Source organism: Bombyx mori, chromosome 12, assembly GCF_030269925.1.
Source record: "Bombyx mori chromosome 12, ASM3026992v2".
NCBI lineage: Eukaryota > Metazoa > Arthropoda > Insecta > Lepidoptera > Bombycidae > Bombyx > Bombyx mori.
The window spans coordinates 14,704,363-14,719,718 of NC_085118.1; the positions used below are offsets into that span (position 1 = coordinate 14,704,363).

A 15,356-nucleotide genomic window follows, 5' to 3' on the forward strand; every position below is an offset into this window, starting at 1 on the left:
GATTCGAACCCACGACCCTCAGCGCAACAGTCAGTGCGCGAATTACTGTGCTACCGAGTCATTCTAAGCACGTTATGTTGTTTAGGAACTTGGGTAATAATAACAGTTAATAATATTTATTATAAAATTAGTAACATAAAGCCCGTGAACTAATCAAGTCATCTAGTGAAAAAAAATTTATTATTATAATTTTATGGTAAATGTTTTATTAAAAATTGTGATTGGATCAACCCTAGCATTCATCTTTTCATATTTCCTCTGAATGCCGACAGCGCAACGTTTTCATTCAAATTGGCTTTTCCTCGAAAGAAAAAAGTATCTCGTTTCTCGGGAAAAAAATAATAATTAAAATTCCACACAAATCTCTTAAGGAGATTTTAGTGTTGTAGTATTTATAATTTAAATTCTGGTCTTTTGTTACAATTAAAGAATAAAATTGAGGTAAAGTAAGTGGACTTGGTCATTAGTCACAGTTGCGGTTGCGGTTCTATGCACGAGCCAAACCAAAATCTATATATGTTTCTTTAATTGAGTCATTTCCTGACTCGAATGTACTCTTTCGATATTACAATTCAAGAATTCAGTACTAAGCAGATAAACACACAGAAGAACCAATGTGAATTTCTATTTTTATGTTTCGTAAGTAGTAAGGCCAAGAACGAAAGTAGTCATTAAAGTAACCACATGTCAAAATTTAGGGCAGGTAATAATAAACTATTCTTGCTTAAAAGAAAGAAGGAAAAATATCTCTGCGAGATTTTTCTCGCGGGCGTTATTTCCGCAACAATCCTTCGAGGCACAGCATTGGTGCTTTGCGGATCGTCACAATGGCGCGAACGGTAGGTGCCTACTCTTTGACGAGTGGGCCCGGAGAGGCAGGGACGGATGAAGGTGACTTCCAAGGAATAGGATTCATCCGTAACGAATTGGAACGGTTAATGCGTTTCGATTTGAAGGGGGGGGGGGGCAGCCGTTGTACCTATTCTGAGACTCATATCTCAAGGTAAGTGGTGGCATTTACGTCGTAGATGGGCTCCAGTAACCACTTAACACCAGGTGGGCACGGCAGAAATAGGCAGGCCGGTGGTACCTACCCGTGCGGACTTACAAAACGTCCTACCACCAGTAAAAATAATCTAAAGCTAGCTAAGCTAAAAAATCTGTTTAAATAAATAAATGTCACTACTTGAAGTCGTCGTGGCCTAAAGAATAAGACGCCCGGTGCATTCGTGTTGAGCGATGCACCGCTGTTCGAAGGCGGGTACCAATTTTTCTAATGAAATACGTACTCAACAAATTTTCACGATTGACTTCCACAGTGAAGGAATAACATCGTGTAATGTATCTATGGGCTCCAGTAACTACTTAACACCAGGTGGGCTGTGAGCTCGTCCAACAATCTAAGCAATAAAAAAAAAAAAAAACTATTTCACAAGTCCGACCCTGTCTGCAGCACATTCGAATTCTGAAAAAAACCTCAGACAAATTTAGCCTCTATATAACAGAGCATGAGTATCACTATGCCGTGCAGCTACCCCATCATTTTGGTATTCACCCGGCACTCCACAATTACTAGTCGTGAGGAGATACGAAAATAGGCTTTTCGGGCTTTTGCGATATGAATTCATTAGCGAAAGATAGAGATTACGGGAATAACATTAATATTGATGTTACAAATACAAGCGTTGATTACGGGATTGTATTCAAACGTGTAAATTTGGTGAATTATACTCGTGTGAGATTAGCTTGCGTTATGTAGGTCGGAGCAGTGAGATTTGTATTTGATGACTGAAGAATTGTCGGGTCGCTTGCTGCTTCTGGAATCTGTAGACATCATAATCTGAATAGCATCATGCGCTCTGAAGGGCAAAATGGTGTTTTTTGATCGCATTGATAGTAGAAACATTCGGGATAGTGGTATCGGCGCGTTCGGACTTACAATATGCTGTACCGCTAAAATCTGATGGTATTTATTATAAGAATTTTGTTCCTTCGTCGTGAGTCTATATGGATAGTTTGGTGTTGAATGCGAACATTTATTTCTTTAGCCTCGTCAACAAAGTTTTTGTTTATTGCTTAGTTCAGTGGACGAGCTCACAGCCCACCTGGTGTTAAGTGGTTACTGGAGAACGTAAATGCCGCCACCCACCTAGAGATATGGGTTCTAAGGTCTCAGTATAGTAACGACGGCTGCCCCACCCTTCAAGCCGAAACGCATTACTGCTTCACGGCAGAAATAGGCAGGGTGGTGGTGCCTACCCGTGCGGACTCACAAGAGGTTTTACCACCAGTAGTTACGCAAATTATAATTTTGTGGGTTTGTTATTTTATTACACGATGTTATTCCTTGACAGTGGAAGTCAATCGTGAACATTACTTAAGTACGTATTTCATTAGAAAAATTGCAATATTATCCATCATACACTTTGTCCATGAAATGCTGATAATTGCCTTTGGTCAATTTATTTAAAAAAGATAATAAAGTGATTCTAAATTAAATTGCCGTTATTATCGAGATTAGTTAATATTTTTTTCTTCAGTACAAAATAAGTTCGAAAATTCAACAAAAATACAACATAACAAAACATAACTCATTCTTTGGAGTGTTTTAACATTGTGTATTCTTTTTTTTGCAGTTCCACTTCGAAGACAATTGTCACGATGAGTGTCGCCGGCGGGAAGGGGGGCCGGAGGATCCCCACTCCGATGCCCCCTCCGAAGGAGAGCGTTCACTACCCCAGGTAGGTATTTAAGGTTTATACTCATCTAATATTGGCCGCTAGATTTTAATTGGAATCATATGGTTTTTTTGTAAACAAAATCAATCCCGCAAAAGCGTCTCGTAAGTTCGCACGTGTAGGTACCACCACCCTGCCTATTTCTATTTAATAAACAACTGGGAACAATAATAGGATGTTGGGTATTCCCTGGACCGCACGCCGCACCAATGTATCCATCCTAGCTCAGTTGAAGATCCGGACTAGACTCTCCACCATTTGCATGCGAAGGATACTTGAATACTTTGGCCACATCGCAAGGAAAGACAGCAGCCCTGGATACCACAGTGCACGATGCTCTGCACTCAGCTGCAGATAGGAACAGATGGCGGTGCACTATAAAAAACAAACTGTTTCAAGGCCATGACCACGACCCTCAGTAATGAGGAAACCGATGCAAGGAGGAGGGAGCAATACACGCTCAGTCACCCGGCCCCAAATTAGGATTCCCTGTGTTGTGGGCACTATATACATATATGGGGAAACCACTGCACTATTTTCCCCAGAAAACCACATGAATAATTTATTTTAAAAAGAAGACCTAGGTGTCTTCTCGACTGTCTTGGGCTGGGTCGTTTGTCGGGCTAGAATGTTCTTGTAGGGTTTAGACGGTATCTGTTCTGTGAGACAGTTGTAGCTGCTTACGCTGTCCCAAGCACCTTTCTTATGGCGAATTTAAGATTTCACCTTAAGAAGCTAAGTTCTTAGGTTAAGAGTAGCAGGCACCGGAACCCGACATAGCCCGGTCGGACTACCCCATCGACCGGGTATCCGTAAATGTATTCTCTATTGTTTAAAAAAATCCCAAAAAGGTGCAAATGTACGCAATGATTTCAAATGAATGACGAATTTTTCGAAAAAACTCATTTGTGTCCAAAAAAATGTAACTCCGTCTCGAAATTAACTGAGGTACTTGCATTATTGCTATTGCTATTAGATTTCAGCGTACTGGTACCTCAAAACTTTTGGATAAAAGTCTTCGGCATAATCATATTTAGCCAATCAAATATCATTTTGAATCGGTAGAGCAGAACGAGAGATCCCGTTTAAAGCAATGCACTTTTTTGGGATTGGAATTCCTCACCCTCTTATTAATGGTAAGTAAGAAGCTTAGTGGTAAGTCCACTCACTAAGCACACCGTTTTAAAACTCACGCTTCTAATGTCAGTGCTGAGACAAATTTAAAACAGCAGAGGGAAGGCAGACCTATCGATGCTCATACTAAGCTTGCGTAGGTCAAACTCTATTTTCAACTAAACAAGGCGCCTTTATCTAACCCGACGGAATTAGATGGATGTCTATTTGCGTTCGTACACGCTGCTAATGTGTGCGTAGTAAACGTCCTTTGATTTACTATCTTAACTCGTTAAAGATGTGTTAACAGGAAAACGGCCATTCAAAATGTAGTTTTAGTAACCGATACTGTTATATTTTATTGTTAAATCTTTTCAGCGTTTATTTCCACTAATTAGTTCGGGCTTTTATATAAAAGTGGTTTTTAACAAAACTTCCTCATCGATTCTTGAAGCTTGGACTTTTTTATTGGACTGTCGGAAAAATATCGTGCTGTTTAAATATGAAAGTTGGGCGACGAAAATAAGGCATGAAAGAGGCATGCGACAGAGATGCAAATGTTGAGATGGATGTGTGGAGGGATAAGAATGGTCAAGATAAGTAATGAGTATATCAGAGGAAGTATGAAAGTAGCCCCAGTGATTGATGAATTAAAGAGCGGATGGTTAGCGTGGTATGAACATGTGATGCGTAGGCAGGAGATGCCCGTGACTAAGAGATGTATGGAAATGGTAGTGCAAATGGTAGAGGAAGAGGTCGATCGAAGAAGACATGGATGGAATGTGTGAATGACGATATGTAAGAAAGAGGAGTGAGTGTTGAGATGACGGCTGATAGAGGAGAATGGAATAGAAGAATTTGCCGTGCCAACCCCACCTAGTGGGATAAGGTGGAAACAAAGAAGATAGGGTCAAGAGAATTCAGAAAGTTCATAACAATTAAATAGGTAAATTTATAGAGAATTAGATGAATTCAATTAATAAAAAAAAAGTGTGTGTGTCCGCTCCGACGCACGACTGGAGTTTACTGGATATAAAAAATTAAACGAAACAATACGAGAAATAGTTCTATATTACGACAACACGATACACTACAGATTATTAACAAATTAACGATACACAAAACAAACGACTAACAAATATATGAAAATACAATAATGAGAGAAACGCGCGATCAGTACGAGGCTTTGTGGCGGACTGCCGGCGCAGCAGCCCGGCGTCACCTGCGATAACGCGGCCGCGCGTTGGCTCCTGATTGGCGCGCGCACGCATCACGCAATCAGGAGCCAATCAGGCGCATAACGCATTTCGTGTGACATGCTAGTACGATTTTGGTCCCCATAATTTTCATACCCCGGGCCTATATATGTAAATCGATTCTAAAGGAGTAAACTCCAATAAACTCCAAAAATCTATAAAATGGTATTGTGTTTGATGTGTTGAGTTCGTAAACATGAAAAAAAGAATGCCCCCGCTTTTCTCAAGACGTGTGGTCGAAGCGTCAATTTTAATTGGTCGTACCTCTCGTGGTAGATCGTGGTAGGACCTCTTGTGAGTCCGCACGGGTAAGTACCACCACCCTGCCTATTTCTGCCGTGAAGCAGTAATGCGTTTCGGTTTGAAGGGTAGGGCAGCCGTTGTAACTATACTTGAGACCTTAGAACTTATATTTCAAGGTGGGTGGCGCATTTACGTTGTAGATGTCTATGGGCTCCAGTAACCACTTGACATCAGGTGGGCTGTGAGCTCGTCCACCCATGTAAGCAATAAAAAAAAATATATTGTGTATTGGCTGACTCACCGTTCAAGTCGGTAGGTTCTTATGACAGCTTTGCGCTAGAAATCGTCAAATGGCAATCATCCTTGTAAGCTTTCAATATACCCTATGAGTTAACTAAATGTTTGAAAAATTCCATTAAATTTGACGGATAGTATAAGGATTAAAACCGAAAAGTTAAATTGTTAATAATTAATAGGATATTCACTTTCAGAGAACAAGTTTACTTTATCGTTCAAGTATTTAATGCTGTTTTAATGGAACAGTGAATATTGCATGGTAGTTAATTCATACGGTGAAATATTTACGCTGACAACATCCTGACCGTCAATGGTTTGACGCACAAATACCGTTCGGGTGCGGTCCAAGCGATGAACCGATGGCGATTTACTTACGTGAGTCGCTGCCAGGCTATTTATACGCCTTATAGATGTATCAATTAAAAATGTTGAAAGATTATTTTTATCATATTCCATAATACTAGATGCTAATTGTTACTCAAAATTATATGCAAATCCGCTATCGTAAGTTTAACGGGTTTTTTTCTTAACTCCGTTTTTTTCAACTATGCAAATTAAATAACAAGTGAAAAAAAAAACATAAAAACCATGACACACAGTTTGCACAAATGCAAATGTCGAATCACACTTAGACTTTTCTGAGAGCAATAACTGTAAACCCTTTAAAATATCGAAAATAATAATAAACGCACAATTATACCAAGCGTAAAACTATTTTTAGTTAAATTGGTAAAATAGAATTTAAATAATTTTACGGAAAATTTACTTTCATAAGGAACGCGTGACGCTTCGTTTCCTTCATTCTTTGTGCTAAATCAGGTTTTTTCATAATATTACATTTTTTGTTACAAAGATGAAAGTGTCATCCCTGCTGAATTTATTTATATCTTTGTGTTAGTACAGTTACAGAAATATTCTACTTATAACAATATTTTGTTAATATATGTTATATTGGAACTGTCACTAAAAACAAAAGTAGTCAGTGAGGATGACGACAAAGACGGAGTATATATAAGAAATTTTTATACTACATATTTATATCATATATTTTTAGAATACTTTCTTTTGGTAAATAAATACGAAGCTCTACGAAACCTTATCTGAATAAAAAGCGAGATTATATCCACAAAGGGTTTCAGTTGTATTTATTACTATAATACCCAATTTTTGTGAACGCTCACATCTCTCAACTCAGACCAAACAACAGGCACAGCACGTGGGCTTGTTTGAGTTTCGCTGTCATCGAAAATACCGGGCTCTGTATGAGGAGCATTATTTTTTATCAACACGACCGCCGCGCCGTGCACACATGTAATTTATTTTTAAACAGTTTTTAAAAGGGTAAGCTACCCTATTTAGTGTTTCTCACCATCTGCTGCGGAGAATCATGACAAGGCACATCGACTTTATTAATCAGAACAAATTTTATCTCTTTCAAACATATCTGAAACTGATCGTCAATAATAAGGACAGAACGTGTCTCTAATAGGTTCATCAAGCGACCTCTTGAGATTAAATTTCATTTAGTTTAAATTACTAAATGATTTGTTGTTGTATTTGACTTATTGTTTCGTTAATGTGTGTTTATTGATCAGCATATCGTGAGCCCACACGCGTAGGTACTATCAACCGACCTAGTTCTGCCGCAAAGTAGTCATTAATCCGACTATACCATATTGAAATTCCAGCCTTAGGTTTGAGACTGGATAGTAGTATTTACATTGATTATATGCTTTAGAAACCGCTTAGAAGTAGATTAACCGTGAGTTGTTCCATCCATTTAGGGAAAAAGGTGAAGAGTTGATGAAGAAGTGTTCTTGCTTAAATTAAGCTTTTAGCCATCTCAAATTTCTAGTATTCAATAGTTTTTACTGATCAAAGGTTCCAGCTTTATTATAAATGGAATTTCAATGTATAATGTATGAGATATGTGTGTATTGCTGCCAAACTCTTTCTTTCTTCTAGCTAGAGCTTTCAATATTTTGACTATTGCCATTAGACCAAACGAATTTCATTCTTTTATGTATTCTTTTACAAGTTAACGTTTTCCTGACGTTTGTAATTTTATAGGCAAAGACTATCATGGTAGCAAGCATGAGATAAAGCCTTCGAAAAGTGTCCGAATCGCAAATTTCTGCTAGGGTAGTGAACGGTCGAATGACTACTTGAACGGTCGAAGGTCACTTGAACATCTTATATAAGAACGGTCATTTATTATTCGTTCTGTTTCGTCTCTTTGTATGTCTGTCTTTTCAGAAGTCAAAAAATGTACTGCCTCGCTGCTGGTCACGTACGCCCTCGTTCCATTTATTTTTGAATTATTTTCAAATGTCTGTCTTAGTCTGTCTATGTCTAGTCATTATAGGTTTTATGTCTTGTCAATGAGGTTGCACGCCACGACATCCCCACCTCCAGTACCAGAAGGCTGGTACTCAAGATGAGGAGTGTACGTCCAACCTGCACAGTTTCGTCGCCGGTCTTGTGTAGAGTCCATGTCTGGTCCGAACTTTAGCAACGCGAACCATGTCGTCCTTACCAGGGAAGACCTGCTCGATCTTGCCAAGCGGCCACTGGTTGCGGGGTAGCTGGGAGTCAACAACAACTACGACGTCACCAATCGCCAGTGGTCTGTCAGAATCTCTGTACCATTTGTCTCGTCGTGTCAAAGTGGGCAAGTACTCCTTGACCCAGCGTTTCCAAATCAAGTCTGCAAGTCGTTGAGATTCTCTCCAAGTCCGTTTCAGTAAATCATGGTCCGTAAACATTCCGAAAGGATAGTCAATAAAGTCTGTTTTTGGTAGTAAAAAATCATTCGGAGTCAAGGGCAAGTCGTCGTCAAAATCAAGAGGTACGTATGTCAGTGGTCTTGAATTCACCATGAATTCAGCCTCAGCCAGGAGTGTCATTAAAGTCTGATCGTTAGGTGTTCTGGTCTTGAGCGTTACTCGCAAGCTTGTTTTGACGGATCTCACGAGCCGCTCCCAGCATCCACCCATATGAGGTGCGTCAGGGGCTATGAATCGCCACTCCAAGTGTCGGAGGCTACCGAAGGTGATGAGTTCGTCTTTGTCGATAGCTTGTACAGCTCGCTTCAGTTCACGGTCAGCCCCACGAAAGGTAGTCGCGTTGTCGCTGAAAATAATACTTGGACAGCCTCGTCTCGCTATCAGCCGTCTGAGGCTCATCAGCACGGAGCTGGTTGTCAAATCATGAACCAACTCCAGATGGATAGAGCGAACTGTCAGACATGTAAATAGTGCTACCCATCTTTTCTCGTGTCTACGTCCAACCTTCACTATGATTGGACCGAAATAATCTAACCCGGTGTAAGTGAAAGGTCGACTGACCTCCTTCAATCTAACATCTGGTAAATCAGCCATGAGTGGTGGCGAGGGCTTTGCACGACTGTTCTTGCAGAACTGACAGTCATTCCATGTCATCTTTACTGCATTACGTCCATTTATTATCCAGAATCGTCGTCTCACTTCATGCAGCACACGTTCGCGTCCATTATGTGCTGAGTCCACGTGATACTGCATAAGTTGTAATTTGACATATCTGTCTTTTGGATTCAAAATTATAGGGTGCCTGAAATCGTTATCACCATCTGCTCTGCAGATCCTCCCACGAACACGGAGGATGCCGTCCTTGTCTAAAAATGGTGTAAGCTGACGGAGCGGCGAATCTCGCTTCACTTGTCCGGTTTTCTTGACACTTTCTATATCGTCTGAGAACATTCGTCTTTGGCTTTCTCTGATCCAGATTAGCTCCGCTGCTTTAACTTCGTCGGCTGTCAACTCATATTTATATTTATAAATAATATAAATAATAATACATACGAGTGACCTACTGGTCTGACTCAAAGACCGTGTTAAGTTGGCTTAGGTCTGACAGTGGCCGTTTCAAGCCTTTCGTAGCCCATCGCGTCAGTGAGATTTCTGAGCTGACTGAGGTCAGTCACTGGAGGTGGGTACCTTCAGGACTGAATGCTGCAGATGACGCCACAAGGGAGACTGTTGCCGAGGACAACACACGATGGATGAATGGACCGTCATTTCTACGTGAGCCCAAAGAGACCTGGCCACAAGATGATTCTGTCATAAGTCTGGACCCTGACGACGTTGAGATTAAGGTTTGCACCATTACTTTAATGACTATAGAGCTACCCGATGACAGTCGATTTTCCCGATACTGGAGACTTATCAGGAGCACCGCTTGGTTTATGCGTGCAGTACACAACTGGATGCACAAGAGTAGCAAGCGACACGGTGAGTTGACAGCCGACGAAGTTAAAGCAGCGGAGCTAATCTGGATCAGAGAAAGCCAAAGACGAATGTTCTCAGACGATATAGAAAGTGTCAAGAAAACCGGACAAGTGAAGCGAGATTCGCCGCTCCGTCAGCTTACACCATTTTTAGACAAGGACGGCATCCTCCGTGTTCGTGGGAGGATCTGCAGAGCAGATGGTGATAACGATTTCAGGCACCCTATAATTTTGAATCCAAAAGACAGATATGTCAAATTACAACTTATGCAGTATCACGTGGACTCAGCACATAATGGACGCGAACGTGTGCTGCATGAAGTGAGACGACGATTCTGGATAATAAATGGACGTAATGCAGTAAAGATGACATGGAATGACTGTCAGTTCTGCAAGAACAGTCGTGCAAAGCCCTCGCCACCACTCATGGCTGATTTACCAGATGTTAGATTGAAGGAGGTCAGTCGACCTTTCACTTACACCGGGTTAGATTATTTACAGAACGTGCACTATTTACATTATATACATTTGATACATTTACTCCGCGAATATTAAAAGAAACTAGTCTAGAGTTCGGTTCGATGGTTGTCATGCCGGACGCGCCGCGGATGCGAAGGCTCGACGTCGGTCCAGTGATGCCAGCTCTCTCCAGAAGTGACGAGTTCACGAGTGTCACTGCTGCTCCCTCGTCTAAAAGTGCATAGGTTAGCACGTCACCTTTCACTCCGGATACTACAACTGGAACCACTTTTAAAAATACATGCCGCTCCGCACTGTTGAGAGTATTAACGGTCTTGTCCGTGTGGTTGACAGCATTATCAATCTTCATGATGCGTCGCACAGCGTGGAGCAAAGTGTGATGAACCCTCATACAGTCGCGAACAGCACACTTCGTCTTTTTTTCACAAGCCCTTAATTGATGTCGGCTGGACAAACATGAAAAACACAACTTCTTCTCAGTTACGAATTTCCAACGATCGTCTGTCGTCATCTGTATGAACCTCTCACAGCTTTGTATGTCATGCGCATCGCCGCAAAGAGTACAGGATAAATTCACTGCCGTTGGAGTCGTCGCCATCACTGCTGGTCTCCAAGGTCTAGGATCCGGTCTGGTCGGTGGTTTCACATCACTAGACGTCTTGGTGGTCAGAGGACTGATGAATGAAGCAGCGTTGGCCATTGTCATAAGCCACTCCGATATATGTGACAGCGTGACGGTCTTCACGCCTAAGCTCGCTGCATGTATCGCCCATTGATATCGTAACGTCGATGGCAGCTTACTCACAATTTCTCGTATTAACGTTGGATTCATTAAATGTCCTATTTCTTCGGTTGATTTCATAGTCGCCGTGACATTCTGCACAGCCGTCGCGAACTCTATTAGACGGTCTATGTCGTCGTGACGTATGTCACGTATTGCATGAATTTTATTCAATAAAATTTCGATGATATTTTCTGGTCGGCCGAAACGTAATTTTAATGTGCTGATAATGCGATCGAGATTGCTAGCGCTAACAAGAAGCGCGTACACTGCGTCACGTGCTCGTCCCTTCAAACATCGCGCGAGTCGGGCTATATTCTCGTCATCGCTATAGCCGCATAATTTTGTTGTCGATGTAAATTGACTATAAAAAAGAGACCATTCCTCGGGCTCACCAGAGAACGTAGGCAATTCTCGAGTACTTGACTGTCTTGCGAGGAGCTTAGTTACGCAGTTTGTTAGCTCATTCTCTTCTGAATTTTGCTGACAGCAAGCCGGTAATCTTACGTCATATGCGTTTGGTAATGTTTGAGAGTTACCTGGTGGATTACATGTCAGTTGCGGATCTTCTTCCTCTTCTAGGGCCTGACTTTCGATGGCTAGTTTTTCCTCCAGAAGCTGCAGGTGTAGTCGTGCGCGTTGTTCGGCAGCGTCCAACTTTAGTTGTATTAGTTTTTGTCGTCGAATCTGAGTCATTGCACTGGAGACGGAGGACCGGACAGACGGGGTCGGTGACGGTGCGCGACTGCTGTGGACGGACTGTCGGTCTCGCCCGGTCTGGTCAGCAGCGCCGGTCGTACCATTTGTCGAAGACGTCGCCATGTCGGTGTCTGTTCCTAGTCTCGTCTTCACCATAGGACTTGTCTTTTTGCTCGAAGGACCACTTGAACGGTCGAATGACTACTTGAACGGTCGAAGGTCACTTGAACATCTTATATAAGAACGGTCATTTATTATTCGTTCTGTTTCGTCTCTTTGTATGTCTGTCTTTTCAGAAGTCAAAAAATGTACTGCCTCGCTGCTGGTCACGTACGCCCTCGTTCCATTTATTTTTGAATTATTTTCAAATGTCTGTCTTAGTCTGTCTATGTCTAGTCATTATAGGTTTTATGTCTTGTCAATGAGGTTGCACGCCACGACAGGTAGCTACAAACATCCTACTTATTGTTGCCGAATTCTTAAATATCTTCTGGTTTCAGGGGTAGGATAGTTGCATCTCGGCCTAATGGAAGACGATATTTACTTATGTCCATTGACCACAGTTGGCTCTCAACAGCAGATAGGTCGTAAATTGGTTTCACAAAATTGTTTGAAATCTGTCATAGGTTTTATCTACAAATGGACTACAAATTATGACTTCAATCTTGATTATAAATTAGGAATTCACCTTTTTGAACTCCAGTAGTCCTCCATGTTTTATGGGCGATTTGTTTATTTATATCTGTAAAAAAATCTTCAAAATTTTGAGCATCAATCGCTGCGGCATCGTGCGCGCGGTAAGAATGTAGAACCATCTCATTATGTAGGAAAAACTACTTATAAAACATTTTATAGGGAGCGAAGACTTTGAATGGGGTTGAGTCTCTCGACAGGAAGGTATTGTCCAGGCATAGTCTGGATAACTGCGCTTCAATAGTTAATGCAAGATGACGAACATGAACTGAACAATTGTGGATATGGCATTTTTTTTTGCAATTAATGTTATGGTTTATACTTTATTCCACTCGTTGGTAGGAACGCCTCATCCACCATGTACATACGTTAGAATGATAACTGTGTGATACAAGCAGCAATTTTATTTTCTACCTAATCATTGATAGCCTGTTATTCCAAATACGCGTGGACAGGTAAGTAAGTTCACGGGGATCAACCTAAGAGAACTTGCTAAAACTAGCAATGCTTAGCTGAATTTATCACCGAGCCGAAATCGCGAAGCACTGAAAAGATCCGGCGAGAAATTTAATTGGCTGTGACCATGGGAAGTGCCCACAGCAACTGCACAGAACACCTAATGTTTAAATGTATAGAATATTAACTAGTGCACATAAAAAAATATATATTTTATAATAACACATTTTACATTAAAAACATTCTACAGTAGGCCCTTTTTTCCCCTACCTATGCTGATAGCCTTGAGAGGCTATTTCAGCTTCACCCTAACATGTAGGTGAGTTTACGGGGCTCAAACCGGAAGTGTTGCTAATACTGGCCCTACCAAGAGTAGTGCTTCGCAGAATTTACCACCGGATCGGAAACGCGACCCACTGAGAACATCCGGCGAGAAACTCAGCGGGTTGTGCTTATGGGAGTAGGCTCTATCGATTATCGTTAATGACTTTGTTTGTAGATCTGCTTGTTCAAATATGATCTTATATGGTATCATGAGATGTGAAGTACTGAAGTCTCCATTTTAATATTATCTGTTCCACTCATGTTGATTGTCAACACATGCTACCACCTGTTATAATAATACCATATCTTGTCTTAGCGAATCCGCATTTTCACCGTACAACAGAAGGCGGAGGACCCTCGAACGGGAACGGTCGGTGCATTAACCAGCTACAATGCAACCACTCTTCAATACTTACACCTCAACGATTCGCATTGAGTCACGTTTCCTGACATTTTGGTTATTCATTTGCCACTTTTGCAATATCCGACCGACATTTCGAATACGCTATAGTTTTCTTCGTGGAAAGTAGATTATCGAATACTATTTTAATATCTATGGCAGTACCTATACTAGGCCGTTGTAACTATACTAGAGACCTTAGAACTTATATCTCAAGGGGGGTGGCACATTTACGTTGTGGATGTCTATGGGCTCCAGTAACCACTTAACACCAGGTGGGCTGTGAGCTCGTCCACCCATCTAAGCAATAAAAAAAAAGGTGCGTGTACTTATGTACGCGCGCAAGAAGTTATACTTTATTTTTAGTAAATTTATTTCTTTTTTTTTTAAACTAAAACTTTAAACGCACTAAACTCTTCACTTTCCCCCCTTTGCCTTTTCATGAGTTCTGTCTCATGCGAGGTTTGTTTGTTGAGCGATAGGAGGTTTTAGTCGGTTCGAATTCCTCCTGACCTAAAAAAGAAGAAAAAATCCTTAGTTTATATAACATCTCTTATTTAATTTAAACCTTAATTCAAATGTACCTTATGGACACCTTTAGTTCTTTAGTTTAATACTTAAAAGAAAAGAAAAAACACATTATAACGCATTGAAATGTTACTGGCCACAACTAGCATGTAATCGGTCTTGTAAAACGATACTAGTTATTAAATGCATTCCTACAAGTGCAGTTCTCAATTACAAAGGTTTTGGGTCTGAGCATTCTCCCCTTTTATTTATTTAAAAATACGAAACGAAAGCGTCTCGTAACACTGACTTTATCTGTATTGTTTTTGACATGGTCTTATCGATTCGAGAACATTCTTGTACCGTAAATTATCTGTTCATTTGACAATCGAGAATCAAATTTACATGCATTGTCATCATCATCATAGTCAGTTACTCTTGGCGGTGCAGTCATGGTCATGTGGAATTCTTGTTTATTAAAGTCTTGACAGATGTTTTCCATAGTTTGCGAACTGAGGCTTGGCGCACGCACTCGTTAAGTGGGGTTTTAGTAAGGTATTTTACCTGATCAGTCCAGCTTCGTCCACGAGATATTTTACCATTGAACCTACCCCGAACAACAAGTTTCTCGATAGACTCTGCTAGCTATCGCGATACGTGTCCAAAATATCGAAGAATCCTGAATTGCACTGTTGACGACAACGTTTGAGTGATATTTAGTTCTTTTAGGATCGAAGCGTTGGTGCGATGCTCAGTCCAAGATATACGGAGCATCCTTCTCTAGCACCATGCATCGTCACAAGACCTAATATTCCTGCCAACATTTTGAATTGCAAGGCTCCAACTGGGTGGCCGCATTGATGTTTTGAAGACTACGGGATTCTGTAAACACCAAATGTGTAGTATTTGTGGACTAGAGGTTCGAATAACAAGCGTCATTATACGACGGAGATTACGATCTGGGTGGTGTGTACAGGCTTGGGTAGTGATTCTACGTGGACTACGTTCGGTAGCCAATATGACCATGTTCAAGAGACCACTATAGCATGCTCTAAGAACGAATGATAGATAGATACCCTTTGACCCAGCCATACAATGTTTCATT

At 41.0% G+C, this 15,356-nt stretch overlaps 1 protein-coding gene across 1 annotated transcript in view; it reads left to right on the forward strand.

The window, feature by feature from the left end:
* The window catches only part of LOC101744455 (kinesin-like protein CG14535), a 434,238-nt gene that overhangs the window by 27,519 nt on the left and 391,363 nt on the right, over positions 1-15,356 (forward strand). Inside the window, exon 2 of the mRNA XM_012689123.4 lies at positions 2,637-2,741. Within this exon, the coding sequence (XP_012544577.1) occupies positions 2,662-2,741 (80 nt within the window). The 5' untranslated portion in view covers positions 2,637-2,661. The remainder of the gene's footprint in view (positions 1-2,636; positions 2,742-15,356) is intronic.